Below are 20,033 nucleotides of genomic sequence, written 5' to 3' on the forward strand. Positions count from 1 at the left end.
TCTTGCCTACCAATGTCCGAGTCTCTCCATTTCTCTCTCTTCCTCTCTCCCGCTCTCTCAGTTGGCCATTATGTTTATAGAAATTTCAATTTGGTTGCCTTTTGCCTGTTTTTTTGCAGTTGTTGTTTTTTGGTGAAATTTGTTCGTGTGCAAAATGTAATTGAAAATAACGTGCGATAGACGAAAGGCATCAAAAAAATTGATAGAAAACGCAAATCCATCAACTGGCGTAAAAAACAGCTAATGCATTCGGATTAATGATTGATATTTGAGGTGAGCTTTATTAATGGATATTGTGGAAAGTTGAGAGTATATACGAAAAAATGCAGTCAAGTTTTCTGCTCAAGTCTTTTGTATTGGTGTTGATTTTAAGAATTTATGTGCTGCAACTGAGTTGGTGATAAATAAAGGTCACAATGGACGTCGATTGACACACATGGAATATTATGCAATGCAAGTCGCTGCCTTTTATCGCTTTTGCCTTTTGAATGCGCATTTCGCCAATATATCAACCTGCTACTGCTTCTTCTTCTTGTCGTTGGGCCGGCATGCATGCAATATCCCGGAGCTGAGCCACAGTTACGCAACGCAACAGGCGTCCAAAAGATCGCATGAGTCATTTAACTTGGCAGGCAGTCAACTAATTGCGAGCCCAATGCAACACTTCCGTCGAAAAACATATCGAAATCCAAAGAAAGCCAAGAAAGACAGTGTTGCCACTGCAGCTATTTTCCAGCTAAATGTGGCTTTTTTTTCAGAGGTCATCAACCGGAAAGAGTTTAAATTTCAAACTAATCTAGCTATCTTGAGGCATTTCAATTTTACGAATAACTATTTTTAGCTGCTTTGCGCACAACGAATTTAGCTACCCTTACCGAAGCGGCAGTTGGCAACTCTGCTCGAATGTTAACAATGTAAACAAGCGCTGCTCATGTTGACAGGCGCCTGCGTGGGCGGCAACAACAACTTTTGCCTGGCAGTCGCTCACTGGAAACAAAATGGAGTCGTTTAATGACAGCTACAACAACAACAACAACTACGTACAACACCCACGTTGCGCAGGCACTGGCTGTCGTCATTGTTTGTGTTATTGTTGTTGTTGTTGTTGTGACTGCTCGCGTTGTTATTAAAAAACTTTCTATTTCACTTGGGGCAGTCGAAATTTCAAGGTTCGGCATATGGAAAAACACCCCAACTTCCTGCACAAGAACGGCAGCAGCTCGACCAAAATGTTTTTCCATGACTCAACTTGGCGGCTGCACATGTCGGCACCTAAGCATTGGCTTTTTTTACGTCTGAATAGACAAAAGGGCATTTCGGTTTTGGAAGAAACTTCAATTCCTGTATATGTTCGTGTATAAGAAATTTCCAAAAAAACTAAAGCATCATAAAATTTGAAATATATTGCTAAAGCCTCAAACTCAACTTGGAGTCAGTTAAAACTTTTTGTTTTTATATAAAAATAAGGGAACTTTTTTATATAGGAATTAATAGACAGAGTCTAATCAAAGCTTGAGAATCTTCTAGTTTCATTTGAAGGGTTTCTCTGTATTATCTGACAAATAGTTTGCATGAGGAAGTTTTTTTTTCAACTCGTTTTAAGCTCTTAATACACTCAACACAGGGTATTGCCCAGCGTGCATTCTGTTTTATTTGGATTTTGGGCATGAACTCAGTTTGAAGTTAAAGTCGAAGTTTTTTTTGTATCTTTCGCTTTTGCTGTGTTTGTAAGCGTAATCGTGTTTTAAGAGTTCGTTGCGGCTCACAGAGCAACCTTTACTCTACATCGCTGTCTCCAGTTCGCCCCCCCCCCTCCCCCCTCTCTCTCTCTCACTCTTTCTCTCTGAGTGCTTTCACTTTCAGCAAAGGCTGCTTCGCTTCGCAATTGTTTTGGTTTTGTGGTCGTTTTAACGATCGTTTGCTTTGCTTCTGATTAGCTGCTAATCGACAATTGTAGGGCGTCACGTATTCGTTGTTGTTGTTGTGCTTATTGGGTAATAGCAGCTGAAGCTATGCGTTGACCGGCTTTACCATTCTGATTTGTTAACAAATCTCATGTTATTTGCTTTGATTTATCGACTTTTGGTCTTATTTTAGAGTGTTGCGAGTTTCACTTTTGCTTTTGACACCTCTTCAAATTGTGCTTAAACTTTCGCTGTTTGAATTTGTTTTTACATCAATCAAAATTAGCATCTCAATCACTGCGCTGTAAGCAGTTGCTGCTCTCGGTATCAGAGGCATCACCTGCTATCGCTGACACCTGGTTACGTAAATGTGGCTTAGAAAGCCGCGGGCCAAGTGTTCGTTTTTTTCCTTCGGGCAATTATGTGGCTTGTGTACTCTGATTTATAAGCTTATTTGTGGCCCTTGTTTCTTTTGGGCTGACGTAATGGCTTTTTCTTGTGAGCCACTTAAATGGACAGTGCTCCCCATTAAACGCAGATCTGTGGCCTGTTCTCACGCAAATTTAAGCGCTTGCGAGTGTCAAACAAAAGACTTAGGCAACAAACTTGCGCATTAAATCTTTAGAAAAATTGTATCAGTTGCCCAATGCTAATAAACCTTTTCTACATCTTTTTTTGCAGCTTATAATATGTAAATCTTTAAGCAAAGAAAAGAAGAGGAAGATGCCACGCCAAAGTTCAAGCATAAACTGACAAGAATACCAAAAATATACAAAGAAAATTAACAATACTCGACAACAGCTTAGAATCAAGTGAGGCTTTCTTTTATTGCCGCAAAAGCAGACAAAACAATTTATGCAAAAATGCGACGAAAGCCACAAGACTTAACACAAAATCAACAAGCCAGCAGAGGCGACAACAACAACAACAACAACAACTGTGGGAAGAAGAAGAAGCAACAACAGCATAGAATGCCCAGCAGCTGCCGGTGGCACATTTGGCACTTGTCCGCGACGCTGCTGTCAATTTCACTGCTGCTGCTGCACGTTCACACAGCAGGTAAGTAAAGTGAAGTCTGCGAGTCGCGAAGGGTTGTCTCTAGAGGAATTTCATGTGTGAATTCTTAATGCTGGCATTAGACAACGCCGGCATCTAAAGTCAATAAGCTAACAGCAAGAGCATAGCTAAGAGTAGAGACTGATCGACTGGCAGTTAGCCTGCAAATTCTTAGATGTATGGCAAGCCGGATAAAGCTTATTAGACGATCTATAGATACGTCTATGGATCCATAAAAATAACTAAGAGCATGTTAGGCACAGTTATATATAAATCTGATCCAAATATGATGCTCAAGCATTCACACACAACATTTGGCATCGTCAGTGCTCTGGAATACGAGCTGACTTTCAAGAGTCAATACTTTTATATATTTATCATTGAAAGGCTACCCTTTCTCTTACTACACCTTTTAGAGATTGCTTTATAATAATGCCAGAATGATGTAAATCACTCTTCCAAATATTATCTGTGTTTTCTAGCCTGTCTATTTTTAACTGTAAGCATTTTCTTGCATTTGTTATACGCTCTATTCATTAAGCAAAGGCATTTCAATTATCTACACATTTTAATACAGTTAAAGTGTTTTTTTTTTAACTTTCTTCAATGCTTCACAAACTGCATTAAATTCCATGCCATTAGCCAGAGCCAAGTGCTCGCGGCAAGCAAATGCCGCACGCTGCGAGCCCAACACACACAAGTCTGTGTCTTTTCTTTTTAGAAAGCTCATGTTTGGTGCATAATTTATTGGGCGTTACTAAGAATGAATAGCTACATAAAGTAGATAACAAGATGCTCACATGCCCATTCAGGTGCGAGAGTGAGTACCCGACGCTGCGTTTGTTTTGTTTGACGTCGAAGTATGCCAACACGCAGGTGCAAACGACTGACTGACTGACTGACTGATGGGCAGCTGCCAGGGCACCCACAGAAGCCCACTCTGTTGCCATAGCGAATGCTTATTTCACTCCAAAATACGGGCCTGACCCAAAAACCATGCTCTGACATTTTTAGAGCTGATTTGGCAAGTGTCTAGGCGTGACACATAAAAAATAACTTCAAGATGTGTTGTATGTATATATATGTGAAAGTATGTCATTAGCTTGGTTTATTCTTCGTGTCAGATGCGTCATTGCGTTTATATATTGTGTAATATGTGATTATTCATGCCGGATTCATTGAACTGGGCTTTGCCTTTGCCAAAGTGCGTGACGTGCGTGACTTGAAGTCCAATTAAAGACTTTATTAATATTTATTCAAGTCTTGCTTTGGGTACAGCGGGCGTCAATTGCCGCATACTCAAGTAATTAAATAATTATTGATTAGTATGCAAAGCAGCCAGTTATGCAACAGGTTAGCTGTTTCTTTGCTTGGTAATAAAACAAAAGAACATGTTTGGCAGCACCTTTGGGCAAAAGCCTTACAATTATGTGGCCAGTTAAGCAGTTAGACATAATTGGCCTGAGTTCTCAGGCATTCACTGCCAACAATATTTATAGAAAGGGCATTAAAATAACACAAGCGGCCTGTTAGGCGCATTTCAATTAGAAACCAACACTCGCTGGGGTGCTCATTAAAGCTGCACCACATGCCCAGCCACACGAGCAGCCACATAGACATGAGCCTAACAGTTGCTGGCTGCCTCTGTCTGCCTGCCCGTTGAATCATATAAAGCCAACTGCTTTACTGTTTACTGGGCCATTTAAATCAAATATGTTGGCATTTTCAAAGCAAATCTTTCATGCAGCTAATAAGCTTCATTAACATAAGAGTGGAGTCCATTGAGCGGCAACAGATTTGCATAAACATGAAAAGTACCGCTAGAATCTGACGAAGATTTAATGCCCTAGCCTAGTTTATAAGTTAAAGTGGCGCGATTTTATTCTCTTAAATGATTGCTTTATAAATATTTTAATAGAATATTTACTTGCAATCCAGTCAAAACCAAAAGTCAAGCTGAGAGGCAGAGCTCTATTCAAATAATACTCCTTGTTTAAAGGGTATTCAAAGAAACAGTTTCTTTATTCATGCTCAGGCTGCATTCTGCGTGGCTCGCGAAAATAAGGTGAAGTGAAAATAATTTTACAGCAGCTTAATTAAAAAAAAAATAAGAAAATAATTTTAAGCTGAAGCGGCGGCTGCCAATTGAGAATCTTAAGCAGCAGCAGCAGCAGGCAATAGCTTGGGCTTCGTTGGTAACGATGGAGCGGTAATAACGGCATTTGGGGCTTTCGAAATGTAAGCGCCAAAGAATTGAAATTCGTTTTGTGTGCATTGGAAAAGTGTCGCTCGGCGAAGCGAGGCAATCGACAGCAGCAGCAGCAGCGGCAGCAGCAAGAGTAAAACATCATCAAGGTAACGACATTAGAAAGCGTGTTAAGTTCGATGTTGTGTGCGTGCGTGAGGTGTGTGCAGGTGTGTATACCAAAAATCTACAAGGAAAATCAAAAAGTTAGGCGTTGGGATGAATGCAATTCAACATTTGCCTCAATTTAATACGTTTGATGGGCCGGAATCAAGTCACGAGCTTGTAACATTGACAACAATAACCTGTTGCACATTTAACTCAAGCTCTCTCTCTCTCTCTTTCTCTTGGGGCTTCTCAGCTTAAGCTGCTTACATTTTCAGATTAGCTGTGCTTATTCCACACATATTTCTCTTCACTTTGCTTTTTGGCACATTTTTCGGTTACATGGCCCACTTGCAGCGAGTGAAAGACGTAGAGTGAGAGGGGGGAGGGAGCGGGGCATAAAAATAGCCGAAACGTTGGCCAGGGCCGGCATATATATATATATATATATATATGTATATATACAGTACAAAGATGCCGCGATCTTCAAATCTTCTGCAACGCTTCACAAATTTATGGCGCTGCTGTTTATTGGGTCAAGCGGCAGGTTTCATTTGTTGCTCGTTGTGGTGCCGCTGGCGGTGCTGCAGCATTCTTGGTGGGCCACTCGATTGCATGGCATGTTGACGCAATTAAAGTTTTTCGTGTGCCGGCGAACAGGTGCGTCAAGTTAAGATTCAAAACAGACGTCGATGTGCAGCTGAACATATTCGAATGCATTTAAGAGCTCTGCGAAAGAAGAAGGAAAAATTACAAGACTATTTGAACCAAGCTCCAAAGCTTATGCTCCTGCTTAAAGTTCATATCATATCATATTTTAAATTGGATACCTTTTGCGGAATCTTTGCTTTTGATTGTAGCCTATTGCAGCTGCCCTGCTAACTGGTTGCACTTCATTTTATTAAATTGAATGGCAATTGCAATTTCAGGCCAATGATGATATCAGTCCCAAAAAGACTCGCATGTGTGTGTGCACAGATCCAATTAAGTTAAACGTTTCTCCACCCTTTTCATTCAATTAGAGCTGAAACTGTGGAAATCGGAATCGGAGTCGGTATCAATAACTGCATGCTTACAACTACTTTCCCTTTCCCAGGCGCTCGAGTCGACAGCCCGTCCGAAATTCGGCACAACGAAAGTTGCCGCGCATAACCATAAACACACACCCATAACAGCAGCCCCGTGTCCCAAGCCCGAACCCACAATTTATCTTGATGCCGTTTGGTCAAGTTCCTTCTTGGCCCTGGCTATGCCAAATATTTGTCTCGCGGCGCTCAAGACATTTGAGACGCACGCAGAATTGCACAAAGGCAGCGAAAACCGCAGACGTCGCCAGACGGACGGAGGGCGGGCAGGTAACGTTCACCTTTCGGCTTGATGAAGCTGCAACCCAGGTAGATAGAATGAACACATGCCATATGCCTGCGTGTGTGTGTATGTGTGCGACGATTGAATGGTAATCAATGAACACATTTCGCTGTCTGTAGATATTTTAGCTGCGAAACTGGTTTTGGCTTTTTTTTTATTAAATTTGTTTTATTTTGTAAGATGCCAATTGGACTTTTTTTCACATTTATGGTTATTTGGGTCTAAATTTGTTTCATGCCAAAAGGCTTTCTTTTGCTGCCAAATGACGAAAGTAAATAAAGGTTGAGCTTATAAAACAAAAGACTTAGGCAACGAACTTGCCTCAGCAACAAACTTGCCTCAGCTAGCATTCTTAAATACTATAACCAAAAGACTTGAACGACAAACTTGCTGCTGCTCATATTCTTGGTCAATAAAAGTGTGACCGTAAAAACTTGTCAATATGCTTGGCCGTATAAACAAAAGACTTAAGCAACGAACTCGCCTTTTACCAAGCAGCTGCCATAAATCAATAAAAGACTCGAGCAACGAACTTGCTATTGCCTTGCACTGCAGTCCTCACCGACTTTTTCACACTTTTAGCTTCATTGTGCGTGGGCGTGGCACTTGCTGAGCCCAATAGCTTAAGGCCATAGCCACAATTAGCCCAATTGGTTGACTTCTCGGCTAGCCTAGCTGACACATAAAGTGTGCGTATAACTTGAAATGCCGTTAAATGCGTGAAGCTAGCTTCAGACAGTCCCGCACACACACACACACAAACACACGTACACACGCACAGCACTTGGCGCGCAGTTAGAAATAGCCTAATAAAAAGCTGTTTGACTGACTGCTCTGTTGCTGGCCGGTTCTGTGGGCCATTCGTAAAACGTAAACGTTTTTCAACTTTTGGAATGATAGCACAACCAATACACACAAACACAACGCACACTCTTTGCTTTTGAACTTGTCACACGCCATTGAGAGTCGCCCGTTTGTCCATATTGGTCGCAACTTGTTCCGTTTTTCTTGGGGGCACGTTGACACAGTTTCGGTTTGACTAAGACAGAACCGACAGAGCGAGAGTGAGAGAGCGAGAGCGAGAGAGCGGACGAGAGATGGGTAGACAGAGACGGGAGCGAGCAGAAAGCCGCTTTTCAATCAATAAATTGAGCGTTCTTTTAGCATTGAACTTGGCTGCGACAAGACTTGATTTAACTCAACTGGCCACAACTTGACTTAGCTTTTATGTTGGCCAACACAATTTGCGGCTATGCGATTGGCCGAAGGGGCGCCGGTGTCGCTGCGCAGTTGTGTGCCCATTCTATGCTCCATTTTGACCAACATTTAATCAGCTTTAATTGTTCAATTAGCGACGCGTATATGGAGCGCAGTCAACTGATTGCTGTTCACAATCATTTTGTTGCAGTGTACTGCCATTTACCAACTGTCGGGGTTTACTGAACTCGAGCAGCAGCCACCCTTAGATGCTATCGAAACTATGCGCCTTGCGTGTTCCTATGAAAAGCAAATATTTCAACTATTTCCCCAGTCTATGCAGTTCGCCTGTTCTGCCTGAGATAAGCGATCTACAGCTAAATTGTAGCTAGTTCAATTTACAAGCGCAGAGCCCTGCTCTTGGCCAGCTCTGCATTCTGCCTTCTGCCTACTGCCTGGCATTTGCTGCTTATTAGCGGCTGCTTTGCTTTATGCTGGAATCTGTTATAGTAGTAGTTGGCAGTCTGTTGCTCTTGCGTTGCTGCGGCTTTAATTATAAATATCAGACAATTAGGCTGTTAAGTGTGTCTATTATTTAGGCAGATGCAGCGGTCAGTGCTACGTGGATATCCGCAACTTTCCAACGCCAGCCAACGGAGCGCGCAAAACCAAGCCAATAAATTTTTGTTTGGCTTAGACAGGCGCACAGCCAAGTGGGGCTCCAGTTGCAGCTAGTCCCGACTGCAACCGGCTCTGGCCGAAGCTGGAGTCTTAGTCGCAGAGCTGGCGTCTCAGACCTTGATTAAGGTCATTCGCTTATGCGCTAACACAATGGCTGCATTTGTTGTTGTTGTTGTTGTTGGCTTTGCCTTTGGTTTCGGTTTTGCCTATAAATTGCATTTGTTGCCTGGAAAATTAACATATATAATTGCATGACACGCGCGCCAATTGCTAAAAAAACAATTTCATACAACACACACGTCACGGCCTCTGGGCTTTTGCTCTGCCCCTTCAGATATCCAGCGACAAATTCCTCAATTTCACCAGATGACAACAAAAAACAAACAATAATATTCTCTCTGTTTGCTGAGCCGCGTCATTGTTGTCACTTGTTAATTGCAGCGCATTTGTTAGAAATTTTCATAGACAGCGCGACGGAACTGACAACGAGCGGCACTTTAAGGTTCTACCAGCAGCATAACAAATCCAAATATAAAGTATGAGACTTTAAGATGCCCTGTAAGCAGCAGAAATTAATTGGTTCTCAGTTCGAGTCAAGTGCCTGCCTGAAGGTTCGGTTCGTAGTGATTGTTTTTCACATTCTTGAAACCAGGTTTTGGTTCAAACCTTGCTTTGCATTATTTACAGGGTATGCTTGATTGCTCAAGTGCTGCCAAACAGACAGAATTTGTTTGGGCTGCTAATGAATACGCGGCTGGGGCACGTCCCAGGCCTCAGCCAAGGCCTCAAGCCAGACCTCAGCCCAGTCAGCGGTCGCTGCATGACTTTGCTGCAAGAGCGAAAAAAAAAATAATAGTATTTATTACACAAACTTTCTTTGTGGCAGCCATAAAGCAACATTTGTTGTTTGGCTGTTGTTTTTAGTAATATCAACGCCCACCGGGCAACGCGGCAAGCGTTGCCGCAATCAATTAGCATTAAATCAAACAATTTTTAATACCACACTTTGAGGGGCTGCTTAGGAACACGCCCGTCCGTCCGTCCGTCTGTCCATTTATATAAAAACTGTGGCGATATTTCAAATGCATGGGACGTGCCCAAGATAAGCCTGTAATATCTTCAGCAGCTCAGTTCGGGTTGAGGCGTTGCCCACAAGTTCCTTGACTTTGGAATGGGCGTCTGTGCGACGAGTCAAGTTGAACGAACGTGAGCCCAACCAGTGCCCCGGGCCAAGCCGGCGATGTAGATGGTTGCATTGCGACACGGCTCCAACATCTTTAATAGAAATCTAACAGAATGCTAAACAAAAGCACAAATTAGTGCTTATTTGCTGCAGCTTAGTTTCGATTTAGAAAAGATTTTTATGAACGGTTTTTATAGCAGACGCATAAAGTTTGACCATAAAAATTTATTAAATTCTGGCAGCTCAATAAGCGAATATGTTTGGGAAAGATATCAAAGCTAAATATATAAAGGGATGTAAGCTGGAAATGCAAGCTATGAGTTGCGAGATGAATACAAGTTAGATAACCACACTCTTTCATACTTTCTCAATAAAATACATGGGAATACCATTAATGTGTAGGCATTAAAGACTTTGTTATAAATTTGAAATGAAGAGCAAAACCAAGCATAATAACAATCAAGCATAACAACAATTATAAATAGAAGAGTAAGTCATTCTGCAGTTGTACTAAGTAACTGCTTCAAATTCAAGGCTAATTTGCCTATTTAATATGTATACTATAACATCAATTAACTATCACATGATGTTGAGATTTGTGCAGTAGAACCTGGCACATTGTTGAGGGCAAATTTGTTAACCATGAACTACTCAAAAATTAGAACTAACTTAATTTAAAAAAAAATTAAATTAATAAATTAAAATACTTATAAAATTCCTTAAATATCCGCCACTTAAAAGAAACTAAAATCAAAATTTTCAACAAAATTTAAACCCAAATTAAATCAAATAATACAAATTGAATAGCCATTAAATTATATAAAATAACAGCGGCAAATTGTCGGCTTATTACGGCAGCCCGGCCCGCCATAATTTGTTGCATAATAGCCATAAGCATTGGGCCAAAATGCGACAACAAGTGTTGTTGGCCAGGCTAAGTAAGTACTTAATTTGTCTGGCTGCACGGGCAGACATGGCGTATGCGTAATGCTTGCGTACGTGCGTTAACTATCGAAATATCAAATTGCCGCATTTCATAAGCGCACCAAATGTAATTATTGTCGCTAGCTCTTGCCAACCAAAAGCTACACTGCTTCTATATGCCTGCCTTTTGGCCAAGTTGTGAAACAGTTTTGGCTGCTTTTTCTTGAGCAGTTGAAATAGAAAGTGATTGCCTGTTGGAGGCGCTGAAATTGGCAATTTTCTGTGTGCCGCGTGTGTGGGTTACGAGTCGCAACTAAACCCAATTCGCAAGTGCCCTCCCCCCCCCTGTCCCCCTTCTCACTGCCCCAGCTGTCCCCTCAATGCGCCTGTCCACACAGTCCACGAATCGTGGACTCAAGTAGCGTTTAAATTAGTGTAGGCAAGCGCTGGAACTAATGACTGCTCTTGTCGTCGAAGTTGTCAAAGTTGTTGTTGTTTCTGTTGTTGTTGTTGTTGTTGTTGTTGTTGTCGTCTTGATTTGGTGCATTGAACTTCGGCGACATGTCTATATCTGCCGTTGGGGAGTTGGCTGCCTAAAAAGGCACTTAATTAAAGTTTTACTTTCGTTATCCGTGAAAGTGTTGCATGCCACAGATTCAATTTCAAAAATTGTGCCACAGTTCCCCCTTGTCTTTGTTGTTGTTGTTGTCTTTGCTGGTTAATTTAATAGCCCGGCGGCAACATTTTCATTTTGGCCAGACACTTTTACTCGGCCAGCTACAAATTCAATTTTCGTATCAATAATAGCGCAAAATAATACAAAAAAAAAAAAAATAACTCGAATAACAAGTGGAAAACATTTTTGCAAAAGGAAAGTGAAAATGCGAGCGCACAAACTATATATTTATGGGCCGTGTTGGTTTTTTGTTTTTGTTTTTTTTTTTTTTTTTTTGGTTTGGTTTTGAACGAAGCGCTAATTATATCAAAGCCGCATTTCAAAGAAAGTGAAACAAATAGTATTTGTTTTAGTTATCAATCAGCGTGTTTTGCATTTGTCATGCCCGTTTAGCGCGCGCAGGTGAAAGTAAAAACTGTGCCAAAAACTTAATCGGAGGGGAGTACGAAAAAAAAAACCGCTTAGCAATTGGGTTAAGCTCAATACCTAAACGTGTTTTCTTGTTTTCTTTGTTGGTCGTGTGAATTATGCGCAGCGCCATAAACTCAAAAATATTATTATACTGGTTGTCTGCTTGCAGCAAGACCTTAGACTTCCCGCCCGCGTGTGGCATGCCACAAGCAGCACGCTAATATGTCAGCCAAACATTTGCAAACATTTGTCGGCCCGTCTGCCACACATCTATGCACTTGACACCTCTCCGGCTGCCCTCGAGCAAGTCAGCCGATCGCAACCACATAAATCAACGCAGCCGCAGCGCAAAAGAAAGTAACAAGTGCTCAGCTTTATAATACTCTTCTAGCTGTAAGGCACTCAACTTGCTGGCACATTGTTTATATTGAAAATATTGTATATTGTCGAAGATGCACCACACGCATCGAGAATTGAGTTTAAGTGAGTTCGAGTGAGCAGAAGATCACCAGGTGTCAATTTCATTAGACCTGGGTCCCGAAATAGAAAGCACGTCAAATACCAGAATAAAAGTGTAAAGTGTGAATGTGATGAAAGCCAACTGTCGAATGTGTAGAATGTCTTTAATCGTTTTCTCTAAATTCCAAAATAAGTTCATTTTTGTTTCGACAACCTGTTATGGGCACGTATTACAATCTATTTCTTTTAATAAGTGTTAATAATTGCCTGCGTTTCTCTTCCAGTTCTCACTTGCACTGCTCTGTGAGATAATTCAATTAGAGCTAAGAAATACAATTTCTGGGAACTCTTCAAAAAAAAATAAAGTAACTGGAACTCCGATTGTAAAGTATAGCTTAACCTTTTAATAATACTCCAAAATCAGTTGCAAAGTTCTTTAGTCTTGCATATAGTTAAGGCCTTGTTCCGTCGTACCTTATATCTTTATGCCCATTCGTAAAGTCTTAGCTTCAACAGCTATGGGGCAATATGTCTTCATAGATTTATTCGTTCAGACAAGCGAATCCCCCATTGATAGATCTATGTATATTCAAAGCCAGCCCACAAGTAGCTCAGCCGCAGATAAATAAAAAACAACCACTGCGAATGAAGTTGGCATCTTTTCAACGCTTCACGTAGCAATTTGTGAAATTCTCGTCTTGCGTAGAGATCTTCAAAGTTGGAGCTGCCTGTGCAATTGTGCGCGCGTACCACCTGGGGTGGGGCGTGGCTGCAGGGAGAATAAGGGGGGGCGGGGGGCGGTGGCACTGTAATAAGTAATATGGCTTTGCAACTGTGACAGATGATCGTATGACTCGGGCGAGACATGTTTGTTTTGCCAGCCTTGGCTTGGAAAAGGCAACCAGTAATTTCAGATGTTGCCAGGTTCAGATAGATGTACGCCCCGAAAACAAATACAATGCGAGAGTGAAAAGAATACAAAAGACTCAAGACACAAACTTGACATCGAAAATAAATGATGCCTGCCAGCCGAAGCTGAGACTGAAACTGAAATCTCTCTCAATGCTGGTTTCGAATTTCTAAGAAATGCAAATGTGCATAATATAGAAGAATCCACATGACAATGAAAAAGACAAAGCATAGGGCATTTTTTTATGTGTGTGTGTGTGTGTTGGCAGGTGCTGCATTTGTCTACCTGAAAAGTGAAACCCGTCGTCGCTTTTGTTTTGGCAGCGACTGCAACAGATTCTTTTTTTTCACTGCGTAAATAATTAGCGCATTTGAAGCTTTGGCATTTTAAGAATTTCACCAGCATTCTTTATATATGCTCTCTTCCCGCAGTTGCCCAGCACGATGGCATCTCACAGATCTCGCCCAAGTCCAGCAGCCAGCAGTCGGAGGCGCATTTGAGCATTGAGAGCACCATGGCCGAGACGAACACCATCTCGGACAGCCGTCGCTCGGCGCCGCTGGAGAATGAGACGCGTGCCCGCGTGGAACGCTCCGCCTCGCCCATACTGCACGAGCCGCAGCATCAGCAGCAGCAGCAGCATCCGGGACCCAATGACATTGACTATGGCAAGGACAGCGAGAAGGATGTCTCCGCCGGGCGCTACTTTCACTACAACATCAAGCCCACGGGCACCTACGATCAGCAGGAGGAGCAGCAGCAGCCGGAGCGCACGCAGCGCATCAGAGCGGGCAAGACCTTAGCTGGCAGCAGCAGCTCCTACGGCAGCTCCAGCACTGAGCAGCCTTTTTTAGTGCAAGGGGGCCTGCGACCGCCTACGTCGGGGTCCCCTATCAGCCCGAGTCCGAGCAGTACTGCCATCTCAAGGGCGAGTGCGACCCAGGCGCCGCATAATGCACGCCAGAATGGCAATCCGGACATACAGGACATCATCACGGGCATTGTGAAGCTGCTCAATGGCAATGTCAATGTGCATGCCAACACGCAGGGCGTGCGTCGACCCTCGGCTAGTCGGATCAACAATCGTGGACCGCCGCGCATATCCGAGGTGCAGCCGTTGCCCATGGACTATGAGGCTCAGAAGCCGGGCACCTCCATGCGACCGCCGCCATATCCCTTTGACCGACCCGAGCGACCATTTATTACCGGCGTGCCCATTCCGGAACAAATTGTGCCCGTGCGTCCGGGCTTTGTGAGCAATCGACCGCCCTGGTACCGCAACAAGCCACGCCCACCAATAACAACCAGCGTGAACGGCAGTCGACGCCCCTTGCCGCAGTACCAGCCGCTGCCGGCGCCACAGCAACTGCCCGTGCGACCAACTGAACCGGAGCCAGTGCAGCAGGAGGACTCGAAGCCGGCACAGCCGGAAACGGAGCCAGCTGTTGATGCCCTGGATGCTGTGCAGCCCACAGACACCACCTACGACTCGGAGTTCTCGAACGAGGATGCCAATGCACAGTACATCGAAGTTTCCGACCAGGACACCGAACAGGACACTGCTGGTGGCGAGATTGAGGATGAGCTGCAGCCACCACCGGAACCGTCGCCCACGACGCCGACCAAGGAGCACGCACCCAAAAAGAAGCACAAACCGAAGCCCAACAGCGAGAAGAAGAAGCCACAGGACGAGCATGAGGGCTACACGACCATCATTGAGACGAGCTCCGTGGTGAACACCGTGATGGGCATGTCCTCGTCCAGCTATGTGCCCATGTCCATGGAAAGTGGCGAGGGCCTTAGCCACGATCTGGATCCCTCCACCGAGGAGGTCATCTTTATGACAGCCAATCGCACGCCCGGACTGGACACCAGCACACCAACCACAACGAGCAGCATCCAGACCATGCCGCTGAGCGAACTCTCCGCTGTGGACGTCATTGCGCCCACGTCTAAGACACCCATAACCAGTTCTACCACCACCACAACCACCAGTACTAGCTCCACCACCACCTCATCTACCACCACCACCACCTCGACTACCACCACCACCTCGACCACAACCACGACTGAAAAGGCGCCTACTGCCAATGTCCCGACGTCCGCTCCCGCCGCTTCCTACCATCCCCGACCTGGTATTGTGCTAGATGATCCCGAATTCAAGCCCGGAGGACGGCCGCGTCCGGCTCCGCGTCCTGCTGCACCACAGCAGCCCATACAGCCGACACGGCAGCATCTGCCGCCTGGCTATGGCGAAATCTTTGACGTGACGCTCTCGGCCATACAAGGACCCGGTCCCAAGGGCAGCGGCTCCCAGCAAACGATCAACATCAAGCCTTATGGATCCTATGGAGCGGGGGCTGGAAGCGGTGCACAGGCGGACATCATTGTGTCGGCATCAGGTGACGAGGGCTTCGTCTCGATCGATGGCAAACGCACTTACATCAATCTATTTGGTGATCCCACAGATCCGCCAGCGGGCGCCACAACGCCGGCGACGCGTCTACCCCAACTCCCAGGCGCGGCAACAGGCACTGCTGGTGCGAGTGGTGGTGCAAGTGGTGGTGCGAGCAGTGCTGGCGCAGCTATACCTAATCATGGCGTCACGCAAAGCAGCGGCGGCTACGTCGTGCCCGAAACGGAAGTCGTGGAACTGCAGCCGCAGGCGGGCACCAGCCCTGGACACGGCCACGGACAGACGCAGGCTAAGCCAGCGACTGTATCCACAACGCATGCGGGCCCCACACGACCACACTACCGCCAGCGACCGACACCGCCGCCGGTGCGCATAGACACCTGCATTGTGGGCGACGATTCCACCTGTGATCAGGCGCAGCACGAGCGTTGCAAAACGGACAACGGCGTCTCCAGCTGCCATTGTAGACCAGGTGAGTGAAGGAACTCTTGAACTCTTTGGTTAAGGAATAATCTTTTACTACATGGGTCATCATAGTCTTATAAAGTCTATTAGAGTAAAGATCGGAGACAATTTCTGAAATATTTTCCACCACTTTTAGGCTACGCGCGTCGCAAGCATCGTGAGCCTTGTCGCCGCGTGATCTCCTTCCATCTTGGCATGCGCGTGGATCGCATCTATGAGCATCGCATCGTCTGGGACAATAAACTCTTGGATCTCAACAGCGAGCCATACGGACAACTGAGCTACGAATCGGTGCGCGCGGTAAGTGGCAACAAAAAATGTCTCCATGAAAATCATGGCTAATCCCAAACCCAACATTCCACAGCTGGACTCGGCCATGTCAATGACACCCTATTCGGATGAGTTTATGGAGGCCAAGGTCAACAATATCTATCGCGGGGATCCCAATCTGGGCGGCAGTGGCGTCTATGTGAATCTGACACTTAAAGTGAGTAGAACGCAGGCGGATTTGAACTTTAATTAACTTGCCTCTATTCCAGCTGGATGAAAGCGTGGAAACACTGCGTCCCAATCTGCGCAGCGATGTGCAGAAACATCTGCTGGGCGTGCTGCATCGCCGCAACAACAACATTGGCAACTCTGTGCTGTATGTGAGCTCACCGGAGGGCGCCGTCTCGGCGCTGCACGATTTGGATGAATGTCAATCCGCGGAACTGAACGATTGCCACGAGAGTGCCACGTGCAGCAACAGCTGGGGCAGCTTCCAGTGCGCCTGCGAGGCGGGTCTGCGCGATCCCTGGGCGGATCAGCCACAGCGTGCGGGTCGCGAGTGCCAGGCGTGTCCGGATGCGTATTGCAATAATCGCGGCATCTGCAGCTACAACGAGGAGGGCGCCCAGACATGTGCCTGTGATTCCAGCCACTATGGAGCTCAGTGCGAGATCGATGGCGAGGTGCTGGGCGTAGCCATAGGCGCCTCCGTGGCAGCTGTAATCATCATAGTGTTGACACTGGTGTGCCTCATCATGTGGTCACGTCGCTGGCAACGGGAACAGAAGAATGCCATGGGCTCACCCGTGTTTGGCTACATGAATACAGCTCCACTGAAGTCGGCGGGCTTGCCGCAAGCAGGCTACCAGGTGACGCTGGAGGATCGCATGCGCTGGGCACAGATAGCCGATGTTATGGCACAAACGAATCATTACGGGGTAAGTTTCCTTTGTAGGCCAACACTTGTAGCCATGCCTAATTCTTTGCTTGGCAGGCGGAACCCATTGGACCCACACGGCCTTCGTCGGCCATGTTTGCGTACCCAAATCTTGGTGCCATTGGCATGGGCACCATAGGAGGCATGTCCATGCAGAGCACCATGCAAATGCATCCAAGCGCCAACATGGCGCCGCCAGTGCCATTGCCCAGGTAAATATATATTGACGCGCAGGTTGTTAAGTTTTATTGCTAACTCCTCTCACTTTTACCAGAAGACTCGGCCTGGGTGCGCGTGCGAACGGCATGCGCACACTGGAGAATTCCAGCTCCAGTGAGGAGGAGGATCGCGCCGATCTGCTGGGTCGCAACTTTCAAGTGCCACGCCCAAAGAGCCGCAGCAATGGCAGCATAGCGGTAGGTCTACAAACTCCAACAATGTCAGCTTTTACTCAAAAGTCTATTTTTTTTAATTACCGCAGAACCAGTCGGGCATCTACTATGACGTGGACTATGAGCCCTCTGGTAATGGCATTGGCAACACCAGCGTCGATCATCTTTATGGCTCACAGAATCAGTCAGTGACGCACTCGTCGGTCAACAATCATATACCCGGCCCCCAGGGCATACCCATGAGCACTTACACCTCGGGCCGTGCGCCGAGCAGTTATTACATGAAGTGAGCCCCTCACCCTGCCTAGCCCTGCCCAGCACCCGTCCTAGTGTTACACAGAGCCTGTAAATATGCAACTTAGCTGTAGTTTAGTTTAGTTCAACCGCCTAAAACACTTTTCCACTGCGGTCCACAACGGGGAAAGGCTTGCGACTGCAGCTGAGACGCGTTTTTGTGCAATCAGCAAGTAGAAGTAGAATTAGAAGTAGAAGACTTAGATTTTTAGCATCACACAGTTACATATAGTTAAATGCAATGTTAACGATCACTAATCATTAATTTTAATATTAAATGTTTAAATTATTGTGTCCCTAGACGTAAGTGCAGTTCAATTAAAGCCTAGCCGAAAGTCAATTTTAAAAACGAGCATTAGTATTTACCAATCAATCGAAATATGTACTTAAGTTTAAAAGTGTGAATGTAAATATGAATCAATAAAGATATTAATGTAAAGTAACTTTTATATAATTCAGATTTCTGTTGGCATTTTATGTTTCTGTTCCATTTAAATCAGTCTTATATACTATGGAAAAAGTTAATTCGAAAAGCCGTAATAATAATAATAAAAGTAATACCAAAATTTAAAAAACATTCACCGAACATTAAAATTTCCTCAAAAAAATGCTCAGACTGAGATTATTCAGATTTCAAATGTAACCGCCAAACTCTCAGTGCTTTCAAAACTGTGCTGCTAACAGAGACAGCTATCTCGCTTTAGCGCTTGGTTTTCATTTGAACTGCATATTCGTAGCAATCGCTTAAGTATAAGGGAGATAGCTGCATTATACATGTCATGCCAGTGTTGAACAGGCGCATGACTGTAGCTCACTACATGAAGTTGAGCGCGCTTTTTGAACTTGTGTTATTTTTATTGCATTGCAAAATGATTTGCAATCTTCATCTGTTGACATTTAAATTATCTAACAAATTGCTATTTTCATTATGCTGACTCATCAATACAAACCAATAATAAGCATGCAGAAAGCCAACTACTGCTTATTTATGGTCATTTTCACTTGTCTTTGTGAAAACATAAAACGAGACTTGATGATTTATGAGTGCTGCCGCCCCAACACGGTAGTTGTTTTGGTTCACACGCATAAATAAACTAAAATTATTAGAAAATGAAAATGAACAAATTTTCGTGCGTTCCGTTTGCGTGCGACGTCGCTGCGTCGCTTGTTAAAGACCGAAAGTGGAACTGCGGCATCGCAGCTTACGCAACCAGCCGTGGTGCTGGTGGTAACTCTTAACTGGACTGGTGGTAACTCTTAACTGGCCAGGTCGTAGGCACAGAGCGCGTGAATACGCCCCTTGACCCCCACAAATATATGGTGGCATGTGTACCAATTTTAATGATGTGCACTTAGCACAGTCTCCGCCAGAGCAGTGGGCGGACGGACGGACGGAAGGAGGGAGGGACGGCCCGTCGACAGATCGGAAAAGAAAAGAAAACAAAACAAGCCGAACTATCTATCAAATCGTTAGCTGCAAATGCCGTGTATTAGCCGGCTAATGGGTATGTTTTATGATGCGTGTGAGGTTCAATGCCGACTTAATTAATCGACACCTTTGTTGTCGATGATTTTTTGAATTTTTTGGACTTTTTTTTTTAATTTTTTAAGTTAAAACCGCTTAGCGCCAGCAATTGAAAGTCGATAAGGTCGCGACGTTAATAGCGCCTATTTCATAATTCAACAACGTTGAATCGCAGAGCCACAAAAAATATGATGTAGTGCGCAGATTTTGAAGATGATTTTATTAGATTGTTCGCGCTGATGTTGACCCAAATGTGATACAATTATTTCGATTTTTGCCATGACGTTGCAATCTTTTGCGTGGCCAATTGCGACACTCAAATAAAACAGGGCGGGGGCGTGTCCCGGCTGCAATATAACGCAGCTCACGTAAACGTGCGGCTCGTGCTGTTGGCCATATAACGAAATAGACATCAAATGCGCGTAAATAGCAGAGCGCTGGCAAATAATATCAAGTACTTAAATGGATGCTCCGCATTGGCAGTCGTTTTGCCAAATTGGCATATTATGTCACCCGCAAGTTAGCGTGGCCTTCAGCAGGAGCCAGCCAATGTGCACTGGGTCAATAGACATCATCATCATGACAGCTGAGAATTGCAACAAGGTGTCGTTAAAG

At 44.8% G+C, this 20,033-nt stretch overlaps 1 protein-coding gene across 3 annotated transcripts; it reads left to right on the forward strand.

The window, feature by feature from the left end:
• The first annotated feature begins 139 nt into the window (after positions 1 to 139).
• LOC115762402 (flocculation protein FLO11) lies at positions 140 to 18,296 on the forward strand. 3 transcript variants are annotated; one of them, XM_030704590.1, is made up of 10 exons: positions 140 to 273; positions 2,586 to 2,963; positions 13,551 to 15,521; positions 15,588 to 16,007; positions 16,137 to 16,300; positions 16,365 to 16,487; positions 16,540 to 17,208; positions 17,265 to 17,419; positions 17,482 to 17,623; positions 17,689 to 17,889. In XM_030704590.1, the coding sequence occupies exons 2-10, from the start codon at positions 2,768 to 2,770 to the stop codon at positions 17,887 to 17,889; spliced, it is 4,041 nt and encodes a 1,346-aa protein (XP_030560450.1). In that variant the 5' UTR covers positions 140 to 273; positions 2,586 to 2,767. The 3 variants fall into 3 exon arrangements, with proteins under 3 accessions (XP_030560450.1, XP_030560447.1, XP_030560449.1); XM_030704587.1 differs by having other exon boundaries at positions 13,551 to 16,007; positions 17,689 to 18,296; XM_030704589.1 differs by having other exon boundaries at positions 13,551 to 16,007; positions 17,485 to 17,623; positions 17,689 to 18,296.
• Positions 18,297 to 20,033: the final 1,737 nt, after the last annotated feature.

The sequence above is a fragment of the Drosophila novamexicana genome, unplaced genomic scaffold, assembly GCF_003285875.2.
Source record: "Drosophila novamexicana strain 15010-1031.04,08,12 unplaced genomic scaffold, DnovRS2.1 tig00000564-arrow-pilon, whole genome shotgun sequence".
NCBI classification, from domain to species: domain Eukaryota; kingdom Metazoa; phylum Arthropoda; class Insecta; order Diptera; family Drosophilidae; genus Drosophila; species Drosophila novamexicana.